The sequence below is a fragment of the Patagioenas fasciata genome, chromosome 9, assembly GCF_037038585.1.
Source record: "Patagioenas fasciata isolate bPatFas1 chromosome 9, bPatFas1.hap1, whole genome shotgun sequence".
Taxonomy (NCBI): Eukaryota; Metazoa; Chordata; class Aves; order Columbiformes; family Columbidae; genus Patagioenas; species Patagioenas fasciata.
Genome location: NC_092528.1, coordinates 30,891,735 through 30,913,351, shown reverse-complemented (window position 1 = coordinate 30,913,351; position 21,617 = coordinate 30,891,735). Strand labels below are relative to the sequence as shown.

General features: G+C 48.5%; 1 protein-coding gene across 7 annotated transcripts; it reads right to left on the bottom strand.

Moving 5' to 3' along the window:
* Nucleotides 1-480: 480 nt before the first annotated feature.
* On the bottom strand, nucleotides 481-20,435 carry GPR149 (G protein-coupled receptor 149). Of its 7 annotated transcripts, none has more exons than XR_011740562.1 (5): nucleotides 15,918-20,338; nucleotides 14,747-14,939; nucleotides 12,582-12,901; nucleotides 2,283-4,459; nucleotides 481-1,574 (listed from the first exon to the last, which is right to left on the bottom strand). XR_011740562.1 is itself a non-coding variant. In XM_065844722.2 (5 exons), the coding sequence occupies exons 2-5, from the start codon at nucleotides 16,884-16,886 to the stop codon at nucleotides 3,887-3,889; spliced, it is 2,055 nt and encodes a 684-aa protein (XP_065700794.1). In that variant the 5' UTR covers nucleotides 16,887-19,024; nucleotides 20,351-20,435; the 3' UTR covers nucleotides 1,811-3,886. The 7 variants fall into 7 exon arrangements, 5 of the variants coding, with proteins under 5 accessions (XP_065700794.1, XP_071668881.1, XP_071668882.1 ...); XR_011740563.1 differs by having other exon boundaries at nucleotides 481-1,571; XM_065844722.2 differs by lacking the exon at nucleotides 481-1,574 and adding an exon at nucleotides 20,351-20,435 and having other exon boundaries at nucleotides 1,811-4,459; nucleotides 15,918-19,024.
* Between the last annotated feature and the right edge of the window lie 1,182 nt (nucleotides 20,436-21,617).

The window sequence follows — 21,617 nt, the reverse complement described above, 5'->3', positions numbered from 1 at the left end:
GCCTCACTTCCGCCCGCCGGCCCGCCCTCCCCTCTGCTCCCCGGGTTCGAGTCCCGCCCCGACCCGCCCGGCACGGGGCCAGCGGCACGATCGCGACACACACCCGCGAGTGGAGCGCCATTGCCATTACATGAGGAAATATATTCACCGCAATACGCCACTGAAGTTCACCCTGCTCCAATCTCTCTCCTTGTTTCAATGTACAGATCTAGGTTTTGACGTCCCTTCCCGAGGCTGTGGATAAGATTTTGAGAAAACATTAAAAGCCAGTCTCCAGCACTACGTACAGCGTTATCACTCGTATTTCTGTGAACGAGATGGTTATTCCTATTGTTTCTTTTTAAAATAGAATATACATCTTCAAATACCTGCCAGTCTGGGTCTGCTGGTTGCTGTATGTGGTGTTTACTTTGTCCAACTTCTCTTGATTGTTAAATGAAACCTTTAAAATTAGATAAAATCATTCACAGAATTCTTTTTCAACCGTTAATTAATGTTCTTTTTGTTTCTTCACCACTATGCACCTAAAAACGCTTCTTCACTCTCACTTCTTTACATATTCTTTTGCCTTTTCTTCTTCCCTGGTATGATCTACACAACTTTCAAAATTATTAGCGTTAAGATCTCTGAAATACAACGTTACACAGTGGTTTCCAAACTCCTTCCAGGCACAGGATTGCTTCTTTCAAACGAAACCATCTTCTCTTTTCTCCTCTGCCGACAGCTTACCCAGTTAACCCAACACCTCCCAGCGATGGGCAATGTGGAGAAGTAAGAACCAGGTATTCCAGTCAAAGATCTGTGTATTTTCTTTCCTTTCCCCTCACAAAACGCTTTACGCACCTGAGCAGCCGCTTGTTTTGCTGCTGGGCTTATCCTTTCGCAGGGTATCTCAGAGGAGCTTGGATATAGAGAGCAAGATCTGAGACATCCACAGGGCGAGGAGACCGGAGGAAAGAGGGAAACGGGGGGACCAAGAACAGAGGGAGCAGGGACCGGAGGACACGGGGAATCATCTGAAAGGCAAATGATGGGAAGGAGCGTGGCAGAGAAATGGGAAATCTAGCAGGCAATGTCCTTCTGCCTTACAGGTCCACATCCTGCAGCTGCAATCCAGGCAGCCTCGCGAAGGACGCTCCAGGGCTGCCGCGAGATCATTCGCTAGCAAGATTAGTACAGCAAATCTACGTTTCAGCACCTGGCCGTATGTTTTAATTCAAGAACCACAATCCTTGAAGGCATTTGGGATTCCTGGGCCTGTGTATTACAGATTTATTTTCTCATAGCTCTGTTAATGTAATGTTATTCTCAGCGTACGCAAGTGCCACTGGAAGGAAGCTCTGACCCGCTGGATATACTGCTTACCAAACGTGATCTCACACGTTATTTCCCAGCTCCTTGCTTTCTGTCCTCGGCATTATCCACCACCCCATGTCCTGAGGGCAGGGAAGCTCTGGTGCTGATGCAAGTCGCCTCTTCCAAGGGCTTTTCAGCCAGCCGCTGCGGTGTCTGAACACACACGGCTCTCTTTCAAGTCAGCTCCGCACTCTTTGCTCTCAAATGTCACGCTGCTGCTGAAATACATTAAAGGTCAGACGGGGAAAAACAACAGAAGCGGAAGACTTTTTTTTCCTTAAAAACTGCTATAAAGGAATTGTTTCTAAAATCACGTCCGAATACATTTCATCAAATGATAAATGAAGACAGCTTAATGCATGAATAAACAACCCACGAGCAAATTTCCTCAAACAGCAAGTTTTCCGGTACTTTGTGCAAGGAGCTGAAATCTAGTCAGTAATTACAACCTGGGTTTTCAGACACTTTAAATTGTTTAATGATATGAGTCATTTAGAGCAAAAAAAGTATCATCAGACATTTGTACATGATCACATTTGCAGATTCATTAAAGAAAAGATATGTTTTACTACAGCAGCAAGACAGCGCTCTACAATCAGGCCCAGCTCTGGGTCACAGCTATGCAGGATTTCAATGCCTCCAAACGCTAACTCTTTGTAAATATATCCATCAGAGATTAAACACACCAGCACGTCATCCTGTTAACACCGTCCAAATCATTGCCAGGCAAACAGAACAGCGACCACACTGCAGCTGTGACGGACGACATCCTCCACCACAATTTGCCACCCTGATCTGGACTGCATCCCTTGCTATAAAGACACTTCCTGCGTTCCTTCTACAGAACATGCAAAAAAGCAAGATATTCAGAGCAAAACGCCTCTCTGCTCTCTGTGTATGGCTATAGATTCATTCAATCAACTTACCACTGATGGCTCCTTCTGCTGTAGGTTCCTGTTAAATCTCAAATGTAACAGTGTCTTAGTGGAACTAAGAGCCTTGAGGTGATCTCAGAGAGCCCGTGTTTCCAGCTTGGCAAGGCAGCCCGCGAAAGCACAGCTTGCAGAGCGATCCCATCTCCACCTCAGCACCTCCAGCCTCCGTCCCCAATGTCGCTCAGCACCACAGCACTGTCCCGCGGCACGGCCGCGCCGCTCGCCACGCCGGGCTCGTTTCCACCACTCAGCGCCACAGCGCTGTCCCGCGGCATGGCCGCGCCGCTCGCCACGCCGGGCTCGTTTCCACCTCTCAAGTCAGCAGGCAGCACGCCCGCCTGTTTTCATGGCTCCATCTTGAACGCTGCATTCAAATGGACACGGGATGTGGCCCTTTTGCTCTGTCGGTTCGTAACCCACAACAGAATCCTGAACATGGTTGTGCTTATTTTCCCCTGCACGGTCCCACCAAGGGGAAAACTGCGGCCACCTAAACGATGGTGTTGTCACACATACCACTGCAAAGTAAATCTATTCAGTAAAGCAGCAGAATCATTTTAATTAAACTGCTGGAAATCCTGGGAGTATATTTACCTCTTTTTAACTGAATGACAAAACCTCAGAAAAAAAAGCTCTCGGTCAAAATGCACAATCATTTTAAGCATATGCAGCATATTTAATGTAAGGCTTGAGGAGTCCATTGCTTCCACCTTGGCTTGTGTGGATTTGTCACAAAATAAGAGTATTCACTGGTTTAAGGTTGGTTTTAGACTTAGTTCTCGGTTCCTTGTAAGTCAGCAGGGAGCTTTATTCAAATCACTTTTGAGACCCCACCTCCTCAAACGTTTCAAATGCTGCTTCACCTGGTGCGAGTGCAAGTGTTCGGTACGGCTGGGAAACCTCTGAACTTGGTGAGAGATTGTGGAGGCAGCAAAGGGAACTCTCCCGAGTAACTGGCAGAAAATTCATCAACATCTGTCACATTCGATCACAGATATGTCAGACCATGAGCACCTTTCAGTTTCACAATGTCACATGTACACAATGTGCACATTTACATTTCAGCCACCCGTGTTCAAACGTCTATACAATGGTATTACATATGAATCATGTACATAGGAGAAAATTAAACCATTTACGTATCTTTTAATCCTCTAGTGAACTAAATGAGCTGCTCTCAGGTTTGGGCTGCAGCGTTTCAGACGATGTTCCAGGTGTGGCGCGTCAGTACGAGCAGAGCTCCACTCAGCCCAAACCGCCCCGACCCCCCTCGTTACCGCAGGTTCCCATTCTCAGACCCCCCGGGCAAACAACCGACCAAAGCTGCTTCTTGATACTCTGGTTCGGATTCCTTTCAGACACAAGTGTTCCTCAAATAAACAGATTCATAAATAACTTGAAATAACGGAAAGCTGTAAAGCGCTGAAGTATTTGTTATCCCATCCATATTTCATTAAAAGTTTTAATCTATTTAACAGTGTATCGAAATAAAATTAATTTATGTTAGGAAAAAACAGTTAGCATTGTATTTGCCAGAGTACCTTGAGTCAAGAGGAGCAACGTCTATCAGTTTAAATGCCTAAATTAAATGCCTTTTAATTGCTGTTGCCATCTTCTTCCCGTTTTCTGTATGCTTTATTCAACATCTGAATTTCTTCCTGATACCCACCTCTTTCCTTCTGCTGTCTTTTACTGTTCTGCCGATGAGCTTCGACAGTGTCCGGGATGGAGATGTTAATATCGCTGCCGGGATTGTTGGAGGGGATGAAGAGGGAGTAGGAGGCGGTTTCCCCTAAATCACACGAGACAAACCTGTTTTCCTTCCGCGAGTAGCGCAGGGATGGAGACCGGACCTGCGCGGAGGACTGGCTGATGTTGCTGATGATCGACACAGTGTCCAGGGCCTCCTCGTTGTCACAGATTTCAAGAACCTCTAAATGAATTTTAACACTCGTGTCAGCAAATCTATGAGGAGACTCCTCTGGGTCTGGCTCATGACCAACACTTTTAGATCGATACACTTCGATTTTCTTTGCCGTGGGTGCTATCTTTTGCCCTTCAGTGCTTACCTCGTATGTAGACAAGGAGAGCGTTTTTCCCGTGGGTGCCTGAAGGGATACAGTTCCTTGGAATGCACACAGAGGGATGGCTAAGGCCCCGCCGGAGCGCTGGAAAAAGAAAGAATGACAACTATTTAATGCTAATTTTTGAAGTTAGAATCATTTTAAAGAAGCCAATTATGCTCAGTTTATTAACTTATTTTCCCCTTGTAGATTTTCCCTTGCACTATTTTAGAAACCTGGAATTCTTGACTTTAAAAATAAGTGGGTTTTAATGCTACACTTCAGTATATAAAGCGAAGTCCCACGGACCGAGACTCAGCCACAGCTCATGGACAGACACGGTGTGTCAGAACAGCCTACACGGACCGCCCCGTCGCAGCTCACGGGCACCCTCTGCTTGTACCAGACCAACGCAATGATCCCCAACGCTCCTCACCCAGTGACCAAGAGAAACGAGGACTGGACTGCTTTCTGCAGGTCTGCACCACAGAAACGGCAAGTTGGTCATTTTCAAAGTATACATCCACATTTTAGCAGCCAAGCTCGGTGCAGCAGCACCAATGCTGAGATGTTTGCCCCAGTCCCTGCCCGCGGGCGCTGGCCCTTCCTCGCCGTGCTTTACTGTTTGTGGCCAGTGTTATCCATCCCGTCCCACGAGGGCTCCCCGCCGTGCTGTGGGCTGCTCTGCCTGCTAGAATCTGGGACAGGGATTTCGCTGGAGAACTGCACGTACCGGCACATGCATTTTTAACAAGCACAGACAAATATTACAATGAAATACACCACAAATGTACTTGTTCCTTAAGGAGCGCTGATGCATTCTGAACAGAGAAATCTGTGCATAATTGATCAAGCAAATTCTTTCTTGAACTAAATTATCCACCTTCCAGATTTCAGAGAGGAGAGAAAGCAGCTGTTGTTGCTATGAGGCAAACGCTGCCCGAGGCTCCCCTGCCCTGTCCCCTCCTCACTTCCACTTTTCAAATGCTCTTACTAAGGCTGCTTATGGAACCGAGTAACCTCAGGGCCTTCCCTGAATAGGAAATCAGTCTCTGATCCCTATGGTTTTTCTGGGAGGGAAGGGGAACGTAACTTCACAGAATCTGCTATTGCAAACTGGCAGAAACCCAACAGCAACACCCTTTTCTATCTGGTTTGCCATGGAATAGTTATACTTACATGAAATATTAATAAATGCACATTAAGCTGCAAGTACACTTGGAGAAAAGAGCCCTGCAGTGCGGGCTGTAGGGCTCGGGGCACGCGCGTTCCCGCTGCCGCCCGCCCGTCCGCAGGAGCCGAGCAGCAATCTGCTGAACTGGGCGCTTGGGGAGAAGTCAGGAACCAGCCCTCAGTGCTGCTCCTGATGTATTCACGCGTGACGTTCAAAACAACTTCAAACTCTGCTTTACAAGCGATCCAGAATTCATTCTGCTAGAGGAAGCCTAGAAAATTCCGTAAGGCTAACATATGAATAATTCAAGTACCAAACATTTCTACACACTTTTTGCATTTCATATTGAGCGTAACTGGATTAATCCTGTTACAAGGACCTTAACTTCAGCGGTCCCAGTTCTCCAGCGCTCAGAGCCTACAGGGACCACCGTCCAGCCTGGAGCAGATGACTGCACCGTAGGGCAAGGAAAGCAGGAGCAGCTCTGTTCTCCAAATGTGGTTATCAATGCACACTTCATCTCCTGAGAACAAAGCTGAGAGCCTTAGCTGGGTAACACTTGTTAGCAGTGGAAATCAAAGAGAAACCGCTCAGAGCCACAGGACCTGGATGGTGGCTCACGCCTCGCTTCGAGGACAATAAATCGCTGTTGCAATATGGTGAGGGCCAGTGGAGAAAAAAAGGTTAAACAGAGGAAGAAAGGAAACACCTAAGAGCCTGGAATTCCTACATGATCAAGGGGAAGAAGGAGATTTATCTGGAGCATAGTCCAGAGCTGCCCTCCCTGACCATGCACGACGGCTGAGTACTCAGACACTCCAAGTCTGACCCGCTGCCCACACGTGGCTGCCCAGAGCCATCCGAGATGCCACAGGATCCCAGGTATCCTCAAAAACCCTTCACATACAGCAGAGGACTATTGGGAGACCTCCAGAGGCGGCAGCTGGTGGCCCAGCGGGACAGACACCCTCTCGCTGGTTCCGCACGCCCGCGCCAGGGCAGGCGCACTCCAGCACAAGGCAGTTTGTAGACTCCCTCACAATTCCTGATTTTCAAATGTCGGGAGTCCCAGGCTCTGGAATAGTAAGACAGGTGTAACATCAGTGTTACAGCCAAGCAGAGGTCACACCAGAGTGTGCATGGTGTCCCTGGGAAAGGCAGGAGGTCCCCGAATGGAGAGCGGCTCCCGCCCAGCGTGAGGACACAGCCGCGCACAGCCACACACAGCCACACACAGCCGCACACAGTCACACAGTCACGCACAGTCACGCGCAGCCACGCGCAGTCACACGCAGCCACGCGCAGTCACGCGCAGCCACGCACAGCCACGCACAGCCACGCACAGCCACGCACAGCCACGCGCAGCCACGCACAGCCACGCGCAGCCACGCGCAGCCACGCACAGCCACGCGCAGCCACGCACAGCCACGCACAGCCACGCGCAGCCACGCGCAGCCACGCGCAGCCACGCACAGTCACACGCAGCCACGCGCAGTCACGCACAGCCACGCACAGCCACGCACAGCCACGCACAGCCGCATACCGCCACGCACAGCCACGCACAGCCACACACAGCCGCGCACAGCCACGCACAGCCACGCACAGCCACACACAGCCGCGCACGGCCACGCACAGCCACACACAGCCACACACAGCCACACACAGCCACACACAGTCACACACAGCCACACACAGTCACGCACAGCCACGCACAGTCGCACACAGCCGCACACAGCCGCTCACAGCCGCACACAGCCGCACACAGCCGCACACAGCCGCACACAGCCATGGGTTTTGCTGCATCCCGTCGGGCCATACTGCCCTGCCAAACACAAATATCAGCAATCTAAATAAAGCCCTAATAAGTTTGCATTCCTAATTACTTCGGTGGAATACAGCTCTAGCTGAAAAGTTCTATTTTTAGAATGTTTCCAGGAAGAATCCCGACGGCTCTTTCCAGAGACAATGTGTTTTCTGTTTGTTTTAAAATAGATGCTAAGTCTTCCACTTCCCTAAAAATCAAGATTAGTTGCAGTAAAATTAATAACTGCAATGATTTGCCCTTTGAGAAGCTGACTGCAGTAAATTTAGAGCTAATAGGGTACGACTAGAATAGCCAAGCTCACCTCAGGCGACCCTAAAAACCGGTATTTGTCGTTGGCCTGCCTGACGTGGCCAGACCTTTATTCGGAGTAAATCAGTAACAGAACGCGGCGCAGAGGCACCCGAGGTAAGAACACTCGCACCTGCACGCCAGAGCTCTGCGCTCAGTTGTTGGGGTGACGTGAATGACCCCAACAGAACTCCCCTGACTATTCCCCAGCTAAAGCGTGTGGCAGCTGCAGTGACCGCCCGCCGCCTGGGCGCAGAGATACTGCGTTTCCATCATCTTCCTCACACACGGAATGGCTGGTTCTAGGAGAAACACCTCTCTTTAATATGGAAAGAGGCCTGCCTGGCGGATTTGCGGAAATGTCTGCCTTTCACCCAACCTCTTGCCCTGCGGACACCCGTCTCACATCCTGCACTGACCTTTAGAAGTAACCGCGACAACAGGAGTGCCCCTTTTGATGACTATGTTTGTTATTTTTAATAACATTTTTAGAACAAGTACAGACTTGGTCCTTATGTAATTTTGTGCATTTGTTCTCACAGCACAGTGTGAAATATTTATGACTCTAATAATTTATTTGCGCTTCCAGGTAAAAAAGAGTGCTCAGAATTAAAATTTCAGTGTTGGTTTTCAGTATTTGCATGAAGATAAATATTTGGGGTGTGTGTAACAAACACAGATATTACCCAAGATCTACACTAGAGGAACATTTAAATTGTGAAGTCACGCACCTGCAAGTGTAACAACCCCAGCACCATAGCTACCTGATAAATGAACCGTGGCTACCCGATAAATGAACCGTGGCTACCTGATAAATGAACCATGGCTCTTGTATTTCTATCTTGTGTGGTTCCTCCTGTGGCACGGGGAACATGGGCAACCCCTGACCACGCGATCGAAGGCCAAGCTGATGGCCCATGTGTCCACCTCTGGAGAAGTTGCCTGAGGTTTAGAAGCAGAACATGGGGCGAGCAGCTCCCTCCAAGCCACAGGGACGGCTCCACCTCTGCGGCTCCACTGCACAGCACCACGGACACGAGTGACGAGGGGTCTGTCTGCTGGACCGCAATTAAAGCAGCATTGGCATGCACAGAACTGACGTTTCCTCCTTTACAACTCCGCACTCTACACATCCCAGTCTAAAGAACATTGCTTTTGCATAGTTATATATATCTGCCAAAGCCTTCCAGCCAACAATGTTTGAAAATGAGTTCCCAGGGTGCTGAGTGACAGGGCTAATTGCACCATTAACTGGCCGCAGGTCAGCTCTGCAGAAAGGAGGTGAACTGGGCAGCACATGGTGGGTACAGAGATCAGAGCCTGGCATGTCTGGTCCAGCTCCTTCATCACCCCACTACCAAGAAGGTCCCACTTTGCACAGATGATCTGCTGACGTCCATTCTCTTATTTGTAACAACTGCAGAACTGGCCTCACCCTTTCACCAGACTCAATGAAGTTTATTTGACGTGTACCGCCAGTCCTGGGAAAAAGTATCTGAGTGCATTTGCAAGCGCCATTCTAACAGGCTTTCTGCTGAGCTGCAGCTATTGTAAATTGAAACTGAAATGGTGCTTTTGCTGGCTGGGAAAACATAATGAAGAAAATATGTTGAAGAACAGCACAAGCCTTTAAAAAATGGAGAACGTATCAGGCTGGAGTGTAATGGCTTTATTGGAAGGTGTCTAAATTGCACTGCTTTTGTAACTCATATTCCATTAAGTGGCATTAGGGCCAATGTACAAAGACACCTTGGTCAGTGTGATATTGATTGTTTGCAGCATTGTCTGTTCTCTCAGAAAAGGAACATTGATATCAATCAGTGGCGGCTGTCTGCAGGATTGATTCCTGTAAGAGTCTCGGACACAGTGTCACGGTCAGCTCCACAAGGCTTCTTTATCCTCATTACGTCTCCTCAGCCCAGTTTTTATTTCTCTTCTCTAGTTCCACGCGTGCATGTAAACTTGTATCCAGCATTCATAAGAACCTGCTGAGCAACAGGTCTGGAAGCTGTTGCTTATTTAGGTGAAGCAGGCAGAACAGGCGGCAGGCGCAGGAAGGCAAACGCTCCCGTCGGAGCCGGGCGGTGTCCAACCCCGACCTGCCGGGCAGGTGCTTCTGCCCCCGGTGTTTCTCCTGTCCCTGCAAACCAAGAGAGTGCCGGCTGAAGTTCAGGCGCAAGCAGAGAGTCAGCAAACATCGCATGGACCGCACTGCTCTGTCCGCTTGGAGCAAAGCCAGAAGATGTGGTGAAACGCTACACCGATTGTTAACCAAGGGAAAACCACCCACAGGCAGAGACCAGCCGAGACCATCTCAGCAGATACGCGTGGGACGGTTGTAGAGGCCACTGCAAAGCAAATATCTTTAAGTCCAGTTGCAACCCAGCCTCAGCGCCATGCCTGGTGCTTACTGGAACACTCAGAGCTTTCCTGGAGTGAGAAAGATCCCATGTATTTATCACTGCTGGAAAAGCTTCACACAAACTGCAGACACACAGGGATCCAGCGCTGACTCCTCCAAAGCGAAATCATTTACACCACCTCCCCCTTTCTCTTCGCAGGGCACACAAAGAGGTTCTACAGAGAGAGTCTGTTCAAAGTTTGCTGGAGGCAACCCAGAGATATCAAGTCAGAGAAAAAAAGTAATCAGAAAGCCTACAACATATTGCAAGCCTGGGAGATTTCTGTTGCCTAAAGGCACTTAATGACGGGCAAAAAGTACATGACATATTTACACTCAGGCTCTTCTGGAAAGGCAGCTACACTGGTATCTTATGAGATGTAAACGTATCTTTCAAAAATGCAGCTGAGCAAGAGTTAGAAATGACAAGAACCATTTTTTCTCCCCCTCTCTATTAGAGCAAGGCAACGTAGGGATAAATAAAACCCGCTGCCTCATTCTCCTTTCACGCCACTTTCATTGCAGAGCAATCACTCTGATGGAGCAACTGTGCTCCCAGAGCAGACCACGAGCAGACGCCCAGCTCCGGCACCGCTCCCGCCACGCCGAGGCAGCCCCGCTCCCCGCTGCTCTCAAGAGACCTGGTTTGGGTGACCAAGCAGACTGCTGCTTATTGAAAAGAAAGCTGGAAGCACTCTAATGAGAACACCTGTATTTATTTCTGTGATCAAGCATTTGTAGTCTGAAAGTATTGAGGATGAAGAACTTTTATCCTATTAGGATAATAATCCATTTCTTTATAAGTTTTGGTATTTTCTTCCCCCTTGGATAGCTTCATTGACAAATTCAGCAGAACTACATGGCCAATTAATACTAGGGAAAGACTCCCTTTTTAACAAAGGTGAGAAATGGACAGTGATGGGGAGACAGTGACTTTTCTTAGATACTCAGGGACTTCCAGACAGGGGAAGTAAAAGAAGCAGTTTTCAACTTATTTAATTTTCGGCCCAAATTCATCTTTCATCCACCATACATCTGAGAAATGCATTAACGTTATTTTTACAAGGCTTGCTGGAGTTTCACATTCTGCCCTTTCTCAGCAGCAAAGCAAATGTCAGCGCTGCGGAGCTCGGGAGGCTCCTGCTGAACGTCAGAGACACCGGGATCTGCCACTGAGAAACCCTGAACTTTCAGATCACAGGAGCCCTAATGCCTGGCAACTGCACCGGGGTTACAGCTTGGAAAATGTCACAGAAGGAAGAACTGGGATTCCTTGTAATGTGAGTAGTGAAGAACTATGTCCAAAAGTGACATATAAAGGCCCAAGGTAAATAAAGCCACTGACATGAAGTCATTGCCAGCTGCTGCCCAGAGGTGCTCGTACCTGCTGGAATCAAGGCACGGGTCTCGCCATTTCCAACCTCACACACGAGAGATGGGAAAAGGGATTTTTCATTATTTTTTTTAAACACCATCTGCAAACTCCCGCAAGGAGAGCCATGGTTAATGGTGAGCCTAGTGACACACCGACGCTATTAACCTACCTACACATGGCACACAGGGGTTAGCAAGACACAGTAGATTAAAACCAGGCTGAGACATCATTTGCTTTTGCCCACTAACACAGTAATTCACCACTGCACACTGCAACAGAGCTAACGTTGGCTTTTTCATGAAAGCCATGATCAATCAGATCTGAAAAATCAAACAAATTCCTACTTGGACTCAATTTACCAAACTGTCTTGTTCAGAGGGAGAAGGGATTCCCTTGTTTAGATATAAAATCCATCTTACACATCTCCCCTACGTACGTGCCGAAGGTCCCAGCCAGTCGCTGTGGCTTTGCGGTCGGCGCTGCCTGGGGCAGGAGCTTGGCCGGGGTGACTTTAAAGTTCAGCTCCTTTAATGCAAGTGTCCCCTTCCAAACACCGGCAGGACAGCCTGGGAAAAACTCAGGCTTCCAGGAAAATCACTGACCATCTTCCCTTGTCCATAGATAGGGCATAAACATGCAGCTACACCACCTGGAAATGGGGTTCTCAGACTGAGAGACTTCTACTCATTTCAACGGAGACACTTAAACCCCTTTGACGGGCAACTGACACTTCGGTGTGGGTGAGCAATGTTTTCCAGTTCTCTTTCTCCCCCTACCCATAAGGCAAGCACGACAAAAACGTCACCAGACGCTTGGAAATACTCTTGAAAACATCATCTTTTGGGAGGTTTTGGAGAGGAAATTCCTATTCATTAAGATGACAATGTAATCCATAGTGAACTGTTGCCATATACAGATCATGCAGGTGCACACAAAATAATAATAATTAAAAGCCCATGATTAAGATGACATGAGAAAGCGCTGTAGGAACAGAATCTGCACGTGTGTGGTTACTAAAACACAGAATGCTAAGCATGGTTTTTACTAAAAGTAACTACACTCCCAATAGGACTAATAGCAATTTCAATGTAAGTGGAAACTATTCTTATTTTTTGTAAGGTAATTCTTGCGATTAGAGACAAAAAAGGCAAGCTGGTATTTTACCTGGCGAGGGGTCCTCTCTGACTTGCTCCTGCACCACTCCCAGTCGCTGAGCTCGGCCCTGTGGCTCTCCTCGTGGGACAACCTCCGCTCGGCTCCCTCGGCCGCCGCGGGGCCGTGTCCCCCCGTGTCCCCCCGGGCGCTGTCTGATGGGGCTGCGGTGCCAGGTGCCACCGTCCCGGCCCCGCCAGCGCAGTCCTGGCTGCCCAGGGTGTCGCAGGACGTGGATTTGCCGTCCCCGTCGCGGTGGCTCCCACGGGAGATTCTGTAGATGCCGTAACCCTGCTGGAAGGACAGGTTGAATTCGAACCCCCGACGTTTGGCTGAGCAGAAAGGAAAGAAACGTCATAGTGAGGAGTCGAAACCGGGAAGAAAAATGAGATTACACACACAACGAAAATGACACGGAATAGATTATTAACGGCTGTTAGAAACAGGCCATTTTCTATCCACAGAAAGAAAGAACTGCTGAGAAGCAAGACTTCTCAGGCAGTGTGTTATTACACCGCCTTCTTCACGGATCCTAAATGACACATTCCAAAGCTACTGCATTCCCAGGAACCGGGATTATCTGCCGTTTCCAGATGATGTTTTATGGGATACACAAGAGAACAAAATGCCCACATTTGTAATGCTCTCGGTTTCAGAGCCTGTTCCAGCTCTATCCCTACAGGTGAAAAACTGTACAAAATGACAGAACATTTCTGAGAATACATATAACTAACCCTCGATATCGACAGTCAAGAAAAACAGAATTCTGCATAAAAAAATATTTGAAATATTTACACAACAAAGTTTTGTATCTTGCCCATTCTAAATTCAGTGCTCCAACTCATCTTACACAGTAATCAACTAAATACAAATTCTGAATCACTATTTATACCCTTTCATTCTCCCTCTTCTCTAACACAAATCACCTGCGATTCTTTATCTTCCTCCTTCTCATCTCACATGTGTAGTAACTAAAGAAGTGTCTTTTATTTAAGTAACGAAATCATCTTCCCACCAGGCCTCTCATGCTAAATTATGAAATAAAAATGTATGGGGATATATTTACACAACCTCTATTTCTACTCAACAATTCGTGCACTTATAGACCGAATACAATGGTGGATGAAATTCTGACCTTAGCAGCCACGGCGTTAGTACCTGAGAACAGTCTTTAGTACAAATATCTAAAAGTCACATTTTTAACAATAATTTCCTAATTGCTACTCCATCTGTTGTACATTTATCTCCCTATTTATCTATCGTATTCCATTCCATTCCATTCCAAACTTCCTAAATAAAACTTGCTGGCACTTTCGGTTCCCGTTGGGCCAGGTCTCAAGGGACAGCTGCACTAAACATGAGCACTGCAACTCTCACTTCTGAATGATTAATGCACAAATCTATCATTTTTATATACTAATATAATTGCAGCCTTATAAACAGGAAATTTCAATTGTTTTTCTGTTTAATTTTCTTGATAATAATTATGAACGTAAATTTAAAAGATAAACTATTGCTCCATCTTCCCAGAGAGAAACGGGCCCTCCCCACACCCTGAGAAAGGTGCTGGCCGAGGTCTGGCGGCCTCTGCTACCCCAAGGTGAACTTCACAAACGTGCAGGGAAATACTTTTAGGCAGAAGCTGTGTAGGAGCTGCTCAGCTTCCAAGGAGCTGCACCACTGCGCTGAGACACCGGCCCTCCCATAAATCACATCCTTCGCTCTTTGCTTACTGGTGTCACTGGGATTTGTGGTTAGCAGCTACAGTGCAGGGGTACAAACAACAGCTTCTCTCCTTAGAATTTGCTCTCAGTTAGCATGTTTTGTTTCCCCATGACATTAAACACGTTTAGCATGCTCCACGTATTCGATTAGTAAAAGGCAGACTTCGGGAGATCCATTTTTCCGAGGGTAGGAGAGTGAAACCAGGATTCAGACTGCATCGGACTCTGCTAAAAGATCTGACAGCGACCTGTGAAAATGAGCCAAGCTTCCGTGCCTCAGCATCCACTACTTCCACCCAGCTGTCGCACACGGATGTTGTTGAGTCTCATATATTGTTCTGAATAACGTCTATATAATTCAAGTAAAGGGTTTCAAGAAGTACAAAGTACTGTTACTAACCTCCTATCCTGTTCAAGATACATTCCAGCTTTGCATCACCCTTCCATACTTACTTTTGAGTTCTTCTGAAGACACCGCGTACGAATTCCTCCTGCAGTTAATGACGCAGCCGCAGGGCAGGTGGATCCAGTGTTCCGACAGGACAAACACGGGGGTGACGGTGGCAGCCAGCAGAGTCAGCAGGAAGCTCAGCGTCTCGAACGAAAGGCTCTGAAAGCCAGTGATGTGCTGGACAACCATCTGTATCTGAAAGGCAGAGCATTTTGAAATTTACATTGCTTCAAGCACACGAGATGCTTCCAGGAATAAACAAAACATCTCGCTATGAATAAAGACACAGGTTGTCATTACTGCTGGCTGAGCCCAACAATTTTGTGCCTAACGGAGAGTGGAGAAAACACACTGACACAGGCTCTCCTCCTCATCCTGCACTTCTCAGAAAAACCCTTCCTTAAGGTCAATATAGATGCCTGAACACTAATAAAAGAAGGAACTCTCAATCCAAGCAACTTAGCAGAGATTGCCAGCTGCGTCTGTCTGTCTGTCCTGCACAGACTGAGGAGCCCCGACTGCTGATGGGACGGAGAGAACCTGGCCGCAGCCAGGGCTGCCCGCAGGCGCTCTGCAATGCTCCCTCCACAGAGAGCAGCTCGGGTGCTGAGTCTACACACCCGGGGACAGGGGGGACACTGCCCCACCCTCCACGTTCTCTGCAGAATCCTTTCTAATTACACATGAACGCACCCGTTCCCACTGTGCCAGCGCACGCACAAGGACAGCCCTCCCTCCACCCCCTGCTGCTGCAGAGATTACAAAGATGCAAGCAAACCTCAGTTTTCTAACAAACTCCTGGTTTTTTAACCAAAGGATGGGACTCCCAGCTGTGCGCAGGGGCAGAGGAGCTTGCTTAGGACAATTCACATACCCCATCATGATGAAAAGATGCTTATCAGACAGCTGGCAGCACAAAAGGGTGGGCCTTATTCATCCCTGTATTCAGGTGATACAAACGATGTGCTGACAGATACCACACTGAGGAATCAGGCTCTGCTCACATAAAGGTAGTGACACAGACCTGCTAAAAGGGACTTTTGCCAGCACAAACTACAGTATAAGGAACAATTGCAATGGCTACTGTTCATCTGCTTCAATTCACGGCACACCAACTCACACGCCATTTAAAAGTCAGAAAACACAAGAAAGTAAAGCAGCCTGACAATTTACCATCATCGGAAGCCAGAGGATGACTTTTGTCAGTGCAAGAATCAGCGAGAAGCGTTTCTGGGCGAAGGCCACCGTGAAGTTCCTGCTCTGGACGCTGCTCACGCCACGGGGCTCGGCTGCCCCGCTCTCAGCCACACCTGTCCTAAAAACTGCCCCCGAGCTGGGGCACAGGGCTTGGGAACGCTGCAGGGCTCTATCCACGGGGTCAGGCGCTGACAGCGAGGGGGTGGCAGTGCTGCAGCCCACAGGTGTCCCGGGGGTGACGCAGCCTCCAGAGATCTCCTGGTAATCAATGTGCAATAGCTGCTGCTCGTCTGAGCACAGCAGCTGGTAAGTTAGAGGAACAGACAGCACGGTGAGAAGGCAGAAGCACAGCGAGTAGACAACGAATAAAAACAGGACGTAGGAGCTGGCGCAGTCAGTGAAGCAGCCCCAGGAGGTGGGGATGTACTTGCCCCAGTCGCAAAGAGGCAAAATGCAGATCAGCAAACAGACAATCCAAATGGTAAGAATGGCCCATACCACGTTCACTCGTCGCTTGGAAGTGCCGCAGCTCACTGTCTCAGTTTTGTTGATGGTGTAGAAGTTGTAAGAAACTATCAGAGATCCTTTCAGGTTGCTAGAAATGCCCTGGAATAAATACATGAGCGCTGAGGTGGTGCACAGAGGCTGGGGGAGGACTTCACTTGACCACTGGGCGAGCATGAAAATAATCACTGGCACGATGCTGATCAAATCATCTATTGACAAGGAGGTCACAATCATTGAAACCGTGGTTTTGGTTTGCATTTTCAGCAGGGAAACCAGTGAATAAACACTGCCCAGAAGTGCTGCGAATGCAATGATACAAGTCAAGCAGAACAGAAAGACATTCCAAGTTCTCTGCTCACTAGGCTTACCCGTGATGCCATGGTTTTCGGCAAAGAAGCTTGTCCCGTTGAGTGACAAATTATTAGGTGCTACCGACATGGTCCTTGGCAATTTGTTTTTCTAAGCCTTCTCACTGACTCTACAAGTTTTCACCAGCTGAAACCACCACTGTCAGCTCCACACCCCAAGTTTGTTTTCCCAGAGTCTCTTTTGTGACATCTGATGAAGAAATACGCAGGTGAAAGCACCCCTGATAACCAGAACAACTCAGGCTCTCGAAAAATCAGGCAACAATGAAGTATCAAAGGTGCTGAAAAAAATGCAGATCCTCATAATCCTTTCAGCACTGGCAGCTGGTTCATTCAGGCTCTTCAGGTAACAACACGCCGTTCACTTTTGACAGATCTCAGGCAACGTGCCTTACTCACGAGTTCAGCTGGAAGGAAGGCAGAGTATCACGGATGTTCAAGCTCTAGTAGCTCAGCGAGAAACATCGTAGGAAAGAGAGGCTGTGGATTCACCCTGCGCTGTTCGGAGCTGCAGAAGGGAGGAGTCGGACGCAAGCAGGATAGCGGAGCCAGGGGAGCAAGTGTCTTCTCAGAGGGAGCTGCCTCTTGGCTGGATGAGGAGCCTGGATCCGCGTCCCTGCGAAGCCACACCTCCGATGCTGACACCCAAACCCAATGCAAATACTCACATCTGATGTCAGCCGCAAATGCCATTCCCGTAAAGCCCACGGCTGCTCCCGGGCTGTGCATGGCGAGCCAGAGCGCTGCTTTTATTCTCCAGCACTTCTGCATACCCGGCTTAGCGAGGGGAAAAGCCGCAGAAGCCTGTTGTGAAGACGAACAGAGGGGAGTGTCTGCTCTGCCTCCGCATTCCCGCTCCCGCTGCGGGCGCCCGCGTACACGCACACGCCGATGCCGGCCCTGCGTGACTCGGTGACAACCTGCCCTTCATGACAGTAACTGCCGTGCACGTTAACCAGGTGTCGCCTGCCCGCACGGGATCCCAGCTCAGTTTGGGGTTTATGAAACTTTCATTCCCCGCAGGATTCAAATCTGAGCCGCATCAGATGTCGTCTGCACCAGCGGAACACACGGACGCAATCACAGCCAAATGCATTTTGGCACCTTATGAGTGTTTCTCTAGACAAAGTGAAACTTAGAAGCTGACAGAATTTCCAGCGCTCAGATGTTAAGTGGACAGGCAGGTTCAATGCAACCTTCTCAGAGCACTCTGCCTCTCTGCTCTTTTTGGCACCACTTGCAGTTCAAATACACGATGGGGATGCAGGACAAATACCTTCTGATAAAATACTGTAACGCTGCTGCAATTACTCGCTAGTCTGGGTAACGTTACAAATGCAATCGGTTAGAAATCTGTGTTGTTAACCACCCAGTCCTTGCTCAGCCCTCCGAACGGCAGCAGCTGTGTGAAGCGCCAGCCCGGTGCTGGAGCCCAAATGGACAGGGAGCAGAACAGAACACACGGCTGCAGCGGTGTCGTGGGGCAAGGACAAGGATCAGAGCTCAGGGCAATGGCAACTTGTCTGAATGTCCCATTTCCACACTGCCCCGCCATGGCTCTGGGAAGGGTTATGCCCCAAAACAGGCTCTGTCTTCCCGTGCAGCCGCAGAACCGTCCTTGTGGCAGGACGTGCCGTAAAGCCGCGCTCCTCCCGCAGTCTGAGCAGAGCCCTTCCCTCTCCATCCTCCCCTTCACACCGCAGCTGCCTCTGGATCAAGGATTCTGCATTATTTATCAGGACCATCAACCCTCATGTTGGAAATGTGACAAGGAGAGGAGCATCCATCCTGCCTGCACACGAGGCACAGCCCTGGAGCTGGACCATCCATCTGGCCTTTAACCGTACAGGATTTGACGTGGCTTTTGTGATTTATCTGTCCTGCTGGACTATTGATTGTTAATCTGTGCGGTGCCGGCTAAAGGCCAGGGCTCATTTCCTCCTATTTACAAATCACAGTCACCTCTGCCCCCACAAGTCAGCTTTAAATTAAGGACAGTGCTCGAAATCTTAACAGTGTGAGCTGGTCAGAAGTACAGTCGAGGTGAGAACAGAAAGATGCACCATTCATCCTTGTTTGGCCCATTATTTTTGGCTTCCTCAGGAAACACGACCACGCTGCCTGGGTGTGGAGATGTGCCCGCAAGTGTCTCTCTCTTCCACTCCCCATCCCTCAATTCCGTTTGACAAAATGATCGTTTCTTCTTACCTGGCGGTGTCAAAGCTGTTAAGTTCCCACAAGTTGCATGAAGACGAGCAGCTGATGCGAGGGGACAGGCCGCAGCAGCTCCCGGGCACAGCAGCCGGCAGCACAGCTCCCTCTTCACCAGAAACCGCCCAACACAATCAGAGGCTTTAGAAATACCCCAACCATAAAGCAAGCTTCGCCTGAAATGTCAATTAACCTGGATCTAAACTGTGGGAAACCAGCATCGTCCACCCTAGCATGTCCTAGTGCTTCCTGATATACCATTAGTCACTTTTGTTCTTACATTGGTTGTTTCCATTGCCTGTGTTGTCTTCATTCACCCTTGCCATATTGCTGCTGGGTGTCTAGAAACAATTTCAATGATGCTCGGGAAATTGATCTTCCCTATTCCGGGCAGTTTTTTCTCCCGTATCCTCAGTCACTGTACCCACACGGGGGTCCAACAGCCCCGGCTGCAGACACCAACCACAAACTTCCTGAGAGTTCCCTCCGTACGATCCTCTCCCCATCTCCGACCCAGCTCTGCTGGCTGTGCCTGCACAGCCTCTGTGCCCCTCTGTACGTGTCTGGACACTTTGGTCAGAGCAGTTCATTCTGTGCCTTCCTGTTGTATTCAAAATGAAATGCTCATCGGTGTTATAAAAGGAAAGTCACTTCTATTTACCATCATGCCCATTCAAGGCAGATGATGCATTACTCACTTCAGTTTCCCTTCCCTCAGAACGTGTTTTATTGCCGGAACTGCACCCTGCCATGCCCCGTGTCAGCTTTACCATCACTCACAACATGGTGAAAGGTTCTTTCCTCTGGTCATTTAACAGTTATAAGCCAAAGGTTTATGGCCCTTTAACATGACTGAAAAATTCTGATAAAACATGTACAGAAAGATCAGTTTCACCTTAAAACTAAAGAGAGAGCAACCGCAGTCAGACACAAGCAAAGAGCAGCAGCATTTTCCAGAGCTGTGCCGCCGGGTATTTGACTTGCACACCCAGCAAGGCCTAAGCTCTCAAACTTCTCTTGTGGCTGCGGCAAAAGAACCTCAACCGGATTCTCTGAGCTCTTCTAAAGGATGAGGTTATATTGCAGTCTTTCAAAATGTACAGGAACGTTATCTTTGCAGTTGTAACTTCACTCTGAAATTCGTGAACAGACTCAACTAGAGCAGGGGGTGGCAAGGCCAAGCAGGCAAGCAGAGACTCCCTTCTCCAAATTTTCCAAAGGAACCATGCTAGAATGCAGTAACACAGCACTGCCACAAAGCCGTGGGCAACGATCTTGCAGAAACCAAGAGAAAGAAGAAGAAGAAGAAGAAGACACCTTTACCTGCTGCTGTGTCCCGGGGCGGGACTGTGCCGAGGCCGGCAGGGCGCTGGGGATGGACATCCTCACCACCCAGGCCCCTTCTCCTCCGCCCTGCGCCTCCTGAACCATGGCAGCTCCCTAACACCAACACTGTTCCTTCCAACATAGGAACAGACTCTTTATCCTGGTGTGACTTCTCTCTGCTAAGGAATGATCACAAACACAAACCACATTAAGCGTGGAAATCTCTCCGGCCTCTTTTCCAGCACACAGCACCACCATTTCTCGCCAGAGGAAGAGTCAGCCCTGCTCTACAGCCTGTGAAAGCATTTCCAGGAGACACGTTGCATGTAACAATTCAGAAATCCTTGTAAAGAGAATGAAATATTCAGCATTCATGAAATACAGTCAACAAACAGGGTATTGAAAATGGATCCTATTTAGTGTGTGAGTCACATTTGCTTTTCATACCTTGCACTAAGCTCAGCTTTGTCTTATGGTTTTGCTTCGTTTTGTCACTCAAGAGAGACAAGGTTATTACAGCAGCTGTACAAACACTCCATTTCAGAAGGTGATGTAACCTCTGTGCTGGGCATAGATGTATATCCATAAAATCCCATAAATGTCTTTGTAATTTATTCCTCAAGAGCATGTGAGAGAAAAGCTTTTCTTTTGTTTTTTTCCTAGATTTTTTTAACAGATTTTTAAAAAGATGTCAAAATACATGATAATTTTTGGTCTATCAGATTCAGACATCACTGTCAGATACAAGATGGTTAAACCATAGCTAATCATTTCATCTAGTTATTTGCCTCAGATGAATTAAATCTATGGTGGCTTCTAATAAAAGGCAGATACTCTTATACTCAATCCGCGTCCGCTGCAGCTGTATTGCTGCGCTGTAGGAAAGGTTGCTTACTGATTAGGAGCAATTAGAGCAATGGAAATCAGGAGTAATTCCATTAAACCTAAAAATATGATTGTATGCGCTGGTTATGGGCAGGACTGTGCCAGCTCCAGCTCCAGCCAAACAGCCCCCGCTGTGCAGACGCTCCCCCAGGAACCACCGGCTGCCGTCACCCGCACGGCGTCACAGTCCGTGCCCCGCCACGTCCCGTCCCCTCTGAGCAGATGGGCCAGCACCGCATCCATGGGCATCAGTATGGAAAGGGGCAGTGTCAGGAGGATGGAGCCAGGCTCTTCCCAGTGACAACCAGTGACAGGACAAGGGGCAATGGGTGCAAACTGGAACACAGGAGGTTCCACTGAAAGAGGAGAAGAAACTTGT